The 12,733-nt window shown below is 36.0% G+C and overlaps 1 protein-coding gene across 1 annotated transcript; it reads right to left on the bottom strand.

Annotated features, from left to right (window-relative positions):
• Positions 1–243: 243 nt before the first annotated feature.
• Positions 244–3,322, bottom strand: LOC112512393 (cationic peroxidase 1-like). The gene is made up of 4 exons (XM_025118333.1): positions 3,055–3,322; positions 1,990–2,181; positions 1,055–1,220; positions 244–773 (listed from the first exon to the last, which is right to left on the bottom strand). Exons 1-4 carry the CDS (start codon positions 3,277–3,279, stop codon positions 391–393), a joined length of 966 nt encoding a protein of 321 aa, XP_024974101.1. The 5' UTR covers positions 3,280–3,322; the 3' UTR covers positions 244–390.
• Between the last annotated feature and the right edge of the window lie 9,411 nt (positions 3,323–12,733).

Consider the following 12,733-nt stretch of genomic DNA (forward strand, 5'->3'; position numbering starts at 1 on the left):
GTTGAAAAACCGTTTTAAATATACTTATTTTTTCAAAAGTTCAGTGAGAGATTTGTGGCGGACATGGATAAAAGTTGATATTTTTTGACTTTTTTGAGATCCGTCGAAAATTTTTCCGACGGAAATTCCGCCAGAAAATTCAGTCAGTGATACTCTTTTTTTTAGTAGTGCATGGAATTCAATGAAAACCCAATAATTTATTTATGCAAATCTTATGGTTGAAGGGAAATGCAAAATACAATTGCAAATTGTCTCTTTTACAATAAAACAATCTCTCCACGTATAACAACTTCGACTTTGATAACAGCCATTAGAAAAGAAAACCATCAACAACACAAGAACTCAAAAAGATAATCGATTATTTCCCAATTGAAAGAGATATGACGTTAATTAGTTGGTTCTTCTACAATTGGTCCTAACTTGACCGTTGGAGCCCGTTAGAGGGCTAAGGTTGGCCATCTTCACCATTGCGCTTGCAAAGTCYYKAGAGAAAGTGGYCRGATTTGAAYCATAGSTCCTTACTTGTGCATCAGTCGAACCCCCATTGAATAATTCTTGGTCTGAATGCAATAACCCTCTTTGGATCTGTAAATCGTTGAAATACCTGTTGTCGAAAGATGCAGGTGAAGCATCTAGTGGTGCTAGATTATTATCGCCCCCACTTGTAGGACAATTTGCTCTCAATGATGTTGCGAATGTTGAATTTATATTGTTATCGTTGTTGAGACGGTTGCGAAATGTGGTGCACCTCGCTTGACCAATGGAATGAGATCCTATATCCAAACGGATTCATCAACATTTTGTGTATTCACAGGTCTAATTGTGTACCCGTGCGATTGCAAGGGGGACGTTAGATTTTATTACATAGGAAAACAAATACATGTGAAACTATCACAGTGTCAAACAAAATATATCTGAAACAATATCTTCAAACCCCATCATTTGATAAAAAATATGTAAAGAAATATTTTTATAAATCAGTTCTCATGTATTTCTATTTTTTTACGATTTTCATTTGATTTGTTCGTAGATATAATTCATAGAAGTAACTAACCTGAGAGGGCTACCATTTCATTAGTCGTAAAACCTTGGTTTGAAAATGAAGAAATGAGAGCACTAAGACTTGAATCTGGTGAAGGGAGGTTTGAATTTGCAGCACTTAAGCTTGCGGTTGTGGAATCTCTTCTACCAAAAACAACGTTCCAGCTTGGCCCACGAAGCTGAAAATCAAACAAAATCACTATAAACAAGGTAGCATATTGCAATAGAATCGGGTTTATATGATATTAAAAATATGTAAGAGTTTGTTTGTTAACAATTTAATGAGCTTAATGAGACTCACATCAGTCACCTATACGTGACTATTTGGTAATGACTTAATGGTATAGAAAGTGACTTATATTCTAAAGGGAGATTTATGCAGAAAACAAGTTTTTCAAAATTTGTTTCCCATTTAAAAAATACACTCATCAATTAATCCACAATTAGCTTTATCCATACAACTAGTACTTAATGGAAACCAACCAAATAGCCCCTCATAGACTACCCTATAAGATTACTCTATAAGTCTTATAGTAGATTACTCTCTACAACTTTAGTTTATAGAACCAAACGACTGTGCATCTTACCTAAAAGCATTGAAATAAGTTTACTGAGCAATTTTTTTGAGCGTCTTACAATTTTTTGTGTTATTTAAAGTAAGTGTCGTATTAATTTTTCATAGGATACTTTTGACAAAATGTCATATTTTTATATGAATAGATGTTTTTATGACACTTTTTCAAGTAATATTATATATAAAAAAAAATTGTTAAGACCTCCAAGAATGTTTTATAAACTTATTGCAATATTTTTACATAGGATGAACAATTTTTTGGCAAAATAAACTCAATATAAAATAGTCTGTCATATTTATGACAGCTAGACATTTTTGGCATCATATAAACCTGTGATCATAGTAAGGAGTAACTATAGAGAGTTTCTACTTACTGCAACAACCGCATCTCGTGCAGCAGCAGAAAGAATATCAGCACAAGAAACAACACCAGGGCACTGTTGCTCCAGTTGGGTTTTAATGGTATCAATGACGTTGAATCCTCTCAATGAATTGTTATTTGGACCCGCAGTTTTTTCACCAGTAAAATTTGCAGTATCGTCCAATAACACCGATGCATCACATCCCTGAAAGCAAATAAAAACAATAATTATTTTAGTTAATTTCAACTTGATAAAAATGCATAATATGGATTCAAAGTCAAAGATACGTAGAAAGTGTTTAACGTTTACATGAGTTTTATGGAATTTCGGAAACCAAATTCAACTAGAAAAGTTTTATTATGCATTCACCCAATTGATACATTTGTAATGAATCATAAATAATATTGTTGTCATCAGTAGAAATAGAAGTAGGACTTTTGCAAAAATACTTTCCTTCAAAAAGGAGTGATCTTCGTCAGAAAATAATTTCCATCAAACATGACTGATGGAATATAATGTTCCTACACGTCGGTAAGCTTTTACGTAAATCTTTTTTTAAATTTGAAGACCACGAATTGCTGACGATCAATCACCGACTGTGATGCAATTACCAACAGACGTAGAAAAACATGTTTTCAGAAAATCAAAAATGAAAATTTTCGAGAATCTGTCGGTAATTCATCAGTAATTTGACACATTACCCATGGATTACTGACAGATACGAGAATCATCATTTGAAAGTTGAAAGTTTAGTAAATAAACATTTCTATGATAAGTTGTTCTTAATTTCCGTGAAGAACTGATTTCTAATCTTGTTAGGTAACATGCATACATGTTTCCTTGGTCGTAAGGGAAAAGGTCTAAGGAAACTAAACCCTAATATATCAATGATAATACTGTGAGTTTGAAAAGAAAATCAAGGTGGTAACCAACGGATCATCAAACCCCACCACTTTTCTGAAGGTCAGGGGTTTAAATATCACCAAAAGTGAGAAATGTGTGTGACTTTAATTTACCATATATAAATATGATATACTTCAAAAATAAAATAAAGGTGATAACAAGTTGAAGACTTGCATTAACAAAGCAATCATGGAAATGGAGGCGAAGCAATGAAGCTCCCATTCGAGCTTCACTTGACACAGCCGAATTCACAGCTCTAGTTATAACTGAACGGAAATTAGGGCACGTTCTAGCATAGAAATTGGCCGATAGCTGACCAGAAGAACTCCCAAACAAAGCCCATAAGGATAAAGTGAAAGTGAAAAACTTGAACAAAAATGAAGTAGTTGATGAAGCCATGAGTATGACAGTTTCAACAATAAGCAAAGAGAAAGAAGGGTTTTGTTGTGCTTAAATGATGGCTTATTCATAGTCTATTTATAGAGGAGAAAGGGAGAGAGATTTCCCTGAAGCAAGTCAACTGTGCGTGTTTTTCCTCTAGAAAACATCAAAAAATTTGTATATTAAATAATGATACTTTTATAGCTTAGATGATTACAAGTATTATCCATGCCATATAATGACGTGTAATATTTGTTTTATTTTGGCATAGTGATAAATATCCATTTTCGGTGTCGAACATTGGTGCAGAATACCAAGAATGTGAGTTCAACTGCGTAGATTTCGATCGTTTAAGGGGTCAAATCGGCATTTTTCAGCTCTTTGGGAGGTTTCGTAACTTTTTCCCTGTTTCCAGGTTTATTGGTTTTTTCTATTTATTGTTGCCTGTTTTCATGGAATTTCTAGAATTTAAAGAAGATATTATGGCTAGGATTAGGGTTCAGATCTTGATTAAGAGAACATATTTAATTTTCTTAATTTCTAGAGATTCATTTTTTGGTATATGTCGAATCAATGAAAGCAGAACTCGAGCGTGCGTTTTCTTACATACGCTGCATCAGACCAACACCAATATGCCATCCCAGATGGAAACGACTTCCCGATGGAGCATCAAAACAAACCACAGGAGATCTAATTAATTCTAAATAAAAACTAAACCCAACGAGCCCATAAATCCCTTTCGGAGATGTGATCTAGAGCGTAAGACGTATGTAGATTTGACATCTACACCAAATAATAGAATTTCTGTTTTTTAGTGACGGAATGGGTTGAATAATTCTATACAAGTGTAATAAAGAAGTCACCCATCTATTCTCAAAATTGTCCGATTAGAAGCTTCCTTCGACCAATGAAACTAATTTTCCATAAAGTGATCGAGTCAAAAAATGATAGTTTAAGTCCCAGGCCACAACTAACGACTATTAAATGGTATGATTTATTATTCAATTTCATTATAAAAATATTTTCAAACACGTTTTTTCATGTTACCATACTTTTACGAGCCTTGCTAATTTCGTATATATAAAAACTTTGTTTGGCTCAAATTTACGTGATGATAGTTGTTTTAAGTTGATTTTGATATTATTTGGTAAACTTGTTGGTTTGACTTTTTTTGGTTGACTATGTGTGTTCGGTTAGTTTGCATACATCTCGAGTAAGTTCATGAAACACTAAAGATAATAGTCAGAAAAACATGTGGCTTTGAGGAGACTCAAACAAGAAACTTATAGAGGAGGCGGCCATCGGAGAGTATAAGTTGGCAGCCCATCATTGAGAAGTTCAAGTCGAGACTCTCGGTATGGAAAGCTAGGACTTTGTCCATCGGAGGAAGGTTATGCCTTTGTAAATCCGTGTTGGGCAGTTTGGGTACTTACTACTTCACGATGTTCAAAGCTCCTAAGAAGGTTATTAGTACTCTGGAAAGTATAAGACGGCGTTTTTTTTGGGGCGGTACGGAGGATGGGAAAAGAATTAGTTGGGTGGCATGGGATCGGGTTCTTAGCGATAAGAAGAGTGGCGGGTTGGGCATTGGGAGTTTACATGCCTTAAACCTTGCAATGCTTGCCAAATGGTGGTGGAGAGAGCGAACGGAAGATCAGGCATTCTGGAATGTGGTCGTGCGTCTCCGCAACTCGTCTCAGCCTGGAGCGTGCAGAGGCAAAATATCTGTCTGGAGAAATATCAAAAGTATTGAAAAAGACCTGGGGACATCGGGATCAACATCGATAGTCACCTAATTGATGTGCCGGATCGGAATGGGTGGTCTTGGTTGCTGGAGGCTAACAATATCTTTTCTGTTAGATCTCTGAGGAGATTGATTGACTGTGTTACGCTCCCTTCTGAGGAACGGGAAACAGATTGGCTTAAGTGGATCCCCAGCAAGGCCAATATTCACTTATGGAAAGCGCTTAACAATAGGTTAGCGACTAGGGACAACCTCTTGAAACGAGGAGTGGCATGCAGCTCTAAGGAGTGGCATGCAACTCTGATGAGTGTCTGACGTGCTTGGTTACGGTGGAGAACTTGAACCATGTCTTCATGAACTGTTCCACGGCTCAGGTTATCAATGCGCATATGGTTTCATGGGTAAATTGGTGGCCGGCAAATGCGACTTCGGTTTGGGACATGTGGTCGGTGGCCTGCGCGATTGGAGATAGTGGCAGAAGAGAGGTGGGCAAGGTGATTATGGCAGCGTTTTTTTGGACCGTCTGGACACTAAGGAATCTCAAGACGTTTAGGGGCAAGTGCAAGTCTGATAAGGATGTTTGTAGCGACATCCAATTCACTGCGTATGATTAGATTACATGTAGAGCGAAGTTTAGAAAGGCCTTTAGTTGGGAGAATTGGATTTGTAACCCGGTTAATGTTGTGTATTCTGCTACTAACTAGCCCCTCACTAGTCTTATTCCTTTCTCAATAAATAGCCTTTTTGCTGTCCAAAAAAAAAAATAGAGGAGGAGGACAGATTGCTTTAGGTTTATGACGTTACAAAATGGCATAATTGTCGATTTTTCTACCATCGGAATGATGGAGCAAACCTTATTGAGTATTATGAGTCCCTAAGGAGGAATATCTCTAACATCCTAGGATAATCTTACAACAATGATAAAAATAGGATGTCGGGAATGCCTGACAAAACATCAGGAATTTAAGATGCAGGTAAGTTTGTGACAAGTCGTTTGATATGGATAATACGACTTGTGAGCTTATTTAATTAAATATTTAATTACAATGGGAGACAAAGGCAGGCTCATAAAAATTTTCAGGACAAATATTAATTGGAGAAACAATGTTTTCATCAAAAATGCCGTGTAAGAGAATATTTGCAACATGCTATTAGCAAAAAATTAAAAAAATAATAAGGTCAAATGGATCTGAATTTGTGAGCTGTAAATATACTCCATTTAACGACGCTACATTTTTGTTAACTTAAAAAGTAGGCATCAATTTAACACTACTATAATATTGACTATTATCGATGGAATAAATCCGTTGTAATTACCAACAGTACACCGACAGCTTACGGATGGAATAGATTAAAAAAATATATATATTTACTAAAAATCCGTCAGTAGTTTACGATAGATTACAGATGGATTAGTAGTCCATCGCAAATTACTGATGGATTGAATAAAAAAGGAAAAATAAATTATTTAAAACATTCGTCGATAATCCGTCGGTAATTTGCGACAGATTAACGAAGGATATTTAATTTTTTTCTTTTTTTTTTCTAAATAGAAAAACATGTGGCCGTCAGTGATCCGGGTGATACCTTTTGCATTGTTTTTCACCGATGGATTTCCGACGAATCAGGCTTTTAGCAATGGATTACCAACAAAATTTTCCGTAGGGGATAGTCCTTGTTTTGTAGTGTTATAAAGTGGATGCACCTTTAAAACCCCTAAATATTATCTTTTACAACGAGTCGATTAACAGATAGCCCGCGCACCTAGGGACTTGTATATAGGTCCACCCCGCTTTGGGGAGGGGGGGTTGTGACCACCCAACAATAACAAAAAAGTGATATTTGTGAGTTTTTTATGAACCTTAACTTATGGGAAAAAATCAATTTCTACAATAAGGAATTAAATGTGCTTCTAGTTACTAATTTTCTCTCCATTCACGTCAACCTCAAAACTTATTTTTTACATTTTTCGTATATGATTTAATTTGATTCTAACATAATAATTAGTCGATAAATAAGTTAAATATTAATATGAATATAATTGGTTAAATATACTAATTGTACTTTATTAGGTAACATAAATGAATGTATATGGAATCTAACTTTATTTTTAAGTTTTCTAATTCCTATTACGTTGAACTGTCCACATATGTTGAGAGTTGAATCACTTATTTAAGTCGCAAGTGTCTCTGACTACGTCATTTAAGGATGTTTTATTTATATGAATATGTTTTAATCACTACTAAAAAGTTGGTTATCATCAAAACTTATTCAAGCGAAAAATTATTGACGGATTAACGAGAATACATTAATAAACCAAAAAGATGATCAGACATATATGATTGTCGGGGAAAGGATATTCGTCGGTAATTAATTTATTTATCATTGTGACAATATGTTAACCCGTCAATTAGCCATCATAACTGCTAGAAGTTTTTATTTTTGATGGATTCCTCGTCAGGTTAGTTTAGGGTGTGGACACACTTGCATCATCGACTTCTCTTAATTCTTCCCGAGCTTGCAAGTTAGAAATTCTCTTTTCCTTTTTATGACACCATCGATAATTCGCATGAATTACCGATGAACACCGACATCGCCATTTAAAACATAGTTATTTTTAATTTTAATTTTTTTTATAAAAATCCTCCTAACTCGAAAACCTTTGATTTTACTCTAAGTTATTATTTTATTTGGATTTTATGAACGAAGAAATAGCAAACAAAAGGAAAGAGAAATATCATAAATAAAAAAAAGAGAAAATAGTTGCTCAGCCGGTACGTAGGAAACCAAAGGTTAAATTAGGAAGAGAGAGAAAGGATATTTACCAAGAGATCCCTGCTTTATACTCTGACGTGTCTCTAAGCTCTTGGAATCGCTTCCGTTATTGACCAAAACAAAAATGGGTGAACTTATATCTTTAGATAGTTCTGCAAGATAATGGTTGTAAATCAAACATAATGGTTGTAAATCAAACATACTGAATGCTTATTTTTAACAAATAAAGCATTCTAATTACCAATGGTTGTCACATTTTCAACCAACCTATCTACTTAGCCTAACCTCTGCCAAACAATGGCACCCCAAACTAATAGCAGCACTACGTTTATTAAAACATATTACTTTAAACATATCAAACAGTTCTATAAAACAAAGTAATGGATTAAGAAAACTTACATAGGACCTAGTCGCTTTGGGGTAAATGAACTTAGGAGGATCAGTAGGCGGGTTAGACGGACCCGGAACAGCCTTCCGGTTGGTCTAGTGGATACGCTCAACCATCTCACAAGAAGTCTGATCAACACGCAATATATGTGCAATAAACATACAGATCAAATTATATATTAAAGAAAATTGTATACTCAGTATCTAGTGTCGATATTGTACAACAGTTATCGATCATCCGGTGTGCCTGGATGACACCCCGTTAAACTCGGTCCTACGATTGGCCTTATTGGCCCTAGACCAGATCTTCCATGCTCGGTATCCCACACTTGTGAAAAACATAACACATAAGTCAGTAGAAAACACATGGTAGTGCATAAAGCTCACAATAAAGATACAAACCTGATCAATCATCTGGAGCCAAAACCACTCTGGGATCTAGGAAGGGTGGTGTAATATAATGTGTGTGAAGTCCTCACTGTCCCAATCCCTCTGCCAATCAGGATAGGCCTGTGTTGCGGACGATTCACATGCAGCCCTCATCCAATCCGAGTACCTATTCTACATGGCTTTGGTCCATGCTTCAAGAACCGCTTCCTCCAGCCCTAGTTTCCACTAAAACTTATCCGATATACGCATTATTTGTATCAAGGTAAAAACAAACAATCTGATATGTACAATTACATTAAAAGGGATTCATGTACACCAACATGAAAGCATTGGAAACATCTAGTCTTGGTCTTCCTGAGGGAGTTCTTTCCAATGATACCATGGATAACGAAAGAAAGACCTAAATACAGACATGATCTCTCGTACAACATGGGCATCTTGAAACATGTACAATAAAAAATTATATACGACACAAAAGGCATTGATAGCATTTTATTATGTAATACAAAGCCTTATACTACATCTAGTTAACCTGCTAGATTCATATGTGGTCGCTAACTCAGATGATTTAGTATCGACATCGTATGGTTGGAGCCTCTCCTTGACACCGAACTAGTCAAAATTGGGACCTGCCATGCCATCTCCTGCTCCTGATCATGATCAAGATCCTCGAGGCTGAAGGTTGGGATGGTACCGTCGGTAAACTCTTCTATGCCATCGGCCCATAGCCCGCTACGCTCTTCTATGGAGATGTGGCCCCTACCGGTAATAGGGCTAGCTCTAGCCTGCAATCCTCTACCACTACCACCTTGATGGCATGACATTGCCTAGAAAAACAAAGATTAAATTATATCGAGAAAAGATAATGCCAAATCGTAATTTTACAATTATGAAATAAATATACAGAAGATAAGCTACTCACTAGAAGAATGATCATATAACATTAGTTCATCTTTGTCATCTGAATCATCATCTATGTCTTCAAATTTTGGTTCATCCTTGCTATCTTCATTTCCTGGCACATCGTTGTTATCATCGTTTGATTTGTCGCCATCTTCATCTTCATTAATATTATCAAGTATGTTTACATCTTTTGTGGAAAGACAAACAATATCGAGCTAGTTTCCTAATGTGAACATTGTATGAGTTACCCTTTCATTGATTTGAAAGAGTTGTTCTCCATCCACATTATCATTGTCTGTAATATCATTAATCATGTCTGGCACTTCATATATTCCACAAGCATTTGTCTTGATAAGAGCCCACCAATCTTTCAAATCTTTTGTCATCGAAGGATATGAACTATAGTAGACTAGTTCTTCCTGTGATGCTAGGACGAACAGGTCGTTGGATCTAAGTTTAGACTTATTTTTGGTACCTATCGAACTGTGTTTAGGGTTATATCTAACCCCTACCAGAGTATTAAACCAAGTGCATTTCAACAACACAACTACCTGTCTTATTGCGCCATAATATTCCACCTCTAAAACATCATCACCCATTCCATATAAGTCAGACTCACACTCGTCATACTAGGCCCCATGACACAAATACCACTATTATGGGTAACCCAACTAGATCTATAGGTTATTGTATGCAACTTGTAACCATTGACGAAGTATCCCTGATGCGTGGTGGCATATCGTCCTAGTCCGCATGTTAGGAATTTCAATTGTTCACTTGAGTCGTCTGACTCGAGCATGACCAATAAAAGAAGGACACACATAAGAAACACATAACGTATACCAAACCCGAACCATCCAGCACACCCTTCCTCATAGATTATATCAAGTGCAATGCAACATCATCAATATTCGGTTCTGTTTGTGGAATATTTTCATCAAAGGTCCACTAGAAACAGTTGAACTTCTGTAAGTCATGCTCATTCAAGATTCCCTGTTTCCCTCATTACCTTTATATTGTCTTTACCTAATTATTAATCCTATTGAACTTGCTAATTTTTCTAATCCTTGAACTATACGGGTAACCCTCATAAACAGTTGGAAGGTGATGAAGGAACTCTCTGATATCTTCACCGATGACCTCGGATGGTGGATAAGATGACACCCTGTTACTTGCCATTAATCCTTTTCGATCACGATAGAATGGATGTGTTCTAGGTAACCATCTCCTATGACAGTCAAACTAATAGGATTTCCATCCATTTTTTAACTAAAAGGATTGCACCTCGCCCATACAATACAAAAAAGCTAACTTGTCGTGTATGCTCCAACCCGACAACCTTGCATAAGCTGGGAAGTCGTTGACGGTCCACAATACTTTAACCCTTATCTTGAAATTATTCTTACGATACACGTCATACGTAAGAACATCCCCCGTATACAATACCTTTAGATCATCTATTCACGGTCTGATAAACATATCCAAATTCTGACTGGGCTCTTTTTACCTAGGATGACCAATGCAAGTTCAATATACAAATCTTTCAAAGACATCCAAGGAGGTAAATTGTAGATGGTAAAAAGACAGACCATAGTGAATATAGATTCAAAGTTGAATTATTTGTGTTGAAACCGTAAATGAAAAAAACCCAAGACGAACATTCTGAATCTTAGAAGCAAACAACATCGCTCGTGTCGAAATGCTTTTAAGCTACACCATCACTTGGATGTACCATCTCACTCGGTTTAGTCCGTTGATAGTAATACCAAATCATCTTTTTCACATTCTTTCTTGACATATACAGTCTTTGGAGTCTAGGAACAATAGACAAGTACGTCAACACTAACTTAGGGACCTTGTTTCGTCCACTGATCTTGGAACGACTTTCATCACATACTAGATAGTGGGTTAACTCAGAATCATACTTGTAAAATAACATCCAATAATTTTTGCAAGCATCAATATTTTGTTTTGGTAGAGAAAAAATTTTCAAACTATTTCTTCGTCTCATAGAAGTTATAGGGTAGTTTATCACCTTGGGTAGCATCTACTTGAAAATAGGAAGCACTTGATTATGCATCGTCTATGTATATTATATTCTTCCTTCTAATTCAACAAACTCATTGCAGCTCCTAATTTCAAAAAGTTGAACACATGTCTCACAAAGGCTCATCAGCAGCTTGTAACATGTCATAAAATCCCTGGGTAGCAGGATTAGGGGTTTGTTCTTCCTATGTCATGCCATTGTGTACCATGCAATCATTCACCATTTGGATATACCCTTCATTATTACTATATGATTAGTATTGAGACATGTATTGATGAGATGCATAGTAATAGGTTTCACCATGTGCCCACCAAATGGTATAATCAGGAATGAAACCATTTTTTCATCAAGTGCAGTTTCACATCTTTCCTTTCTCTATAGTGCTTGTTTTGACACTTGGAGAATGGGAATCTAATTTGGAACACCATCCTATCACGTCTATTTTTCCATTCAACATAATCTTCATTGGCGAAGGCAATGTCCAAAAAACCATCTAAGTGTCTAACATAGACCCTGGTAAGAGCCTCCGAATTGTCATTGTTTTTGTACATCTACCCTCTATTTGTCGACATATTTAATAGCTACAACAAAGAAAGAAGTAGTTAGTCGACATAATCAAGGTAGACATGGTGTAGAGAAATTTGAGACCCTATACACAATTATTTGACTGTTTGAAAGTCAAACAGGTCTTTTGAACGATAGTTAAACCCTACGTAAATGGTTAGTCTATTTGAAAGTCAAAGTGTAGGTTTAGAGGAGTTTTGGATGACTTTAAAACCTAAGTATAAAGGTTTGGCTATTTAAAAGTCAAATTGTAGGTTTATAGGAGCTTTTGATGACTCTAAAACTCTAAGTGTGCTGGTTTGACTATTTGAAAGTTAAACCGTAGGTGTGAATGAAGTTGGAGGTCTTTTAAACGACTTGAAAACCCTACGTGTAATGTTTGGCTATTTGAAAGTGAAACGTAGGTTTAGAGGAGTTTTGGATTATTTTAAAACTCCAGTATAATGGTTTGAATTTGAAAATCAAACCGTATGTGTAAATGAAGTTGGAAGTCTTTTGAATGACTTCAAAAAACTACATGTAACATATAGTTATTCACAATCGGGACAAATCATTAGACCCAACCCATCCGGCCCGCTAGAAATAAGGGCTTGGTCAACCATTATCGCAAAAATTGACGCGCTCGGGCTTGTTTGCTAAAATTAATGGGTGAACATGGGTAA

This window comes from Cynara cardunculus (assembly GCF_001531365.2).
Source record: "Cynara cardunculus var. scolymus isolate 2C chromosome LG 5, CcrdV1, whole genome shotgun sequence".
In the NCBI taxonomy this organism is placed as follows: Eukaryota; Viridiplantae; Streptophyta; class Magnoliopsida; order Asterales; family Asteraceae; genus Cynara; species Cynara cardunculus.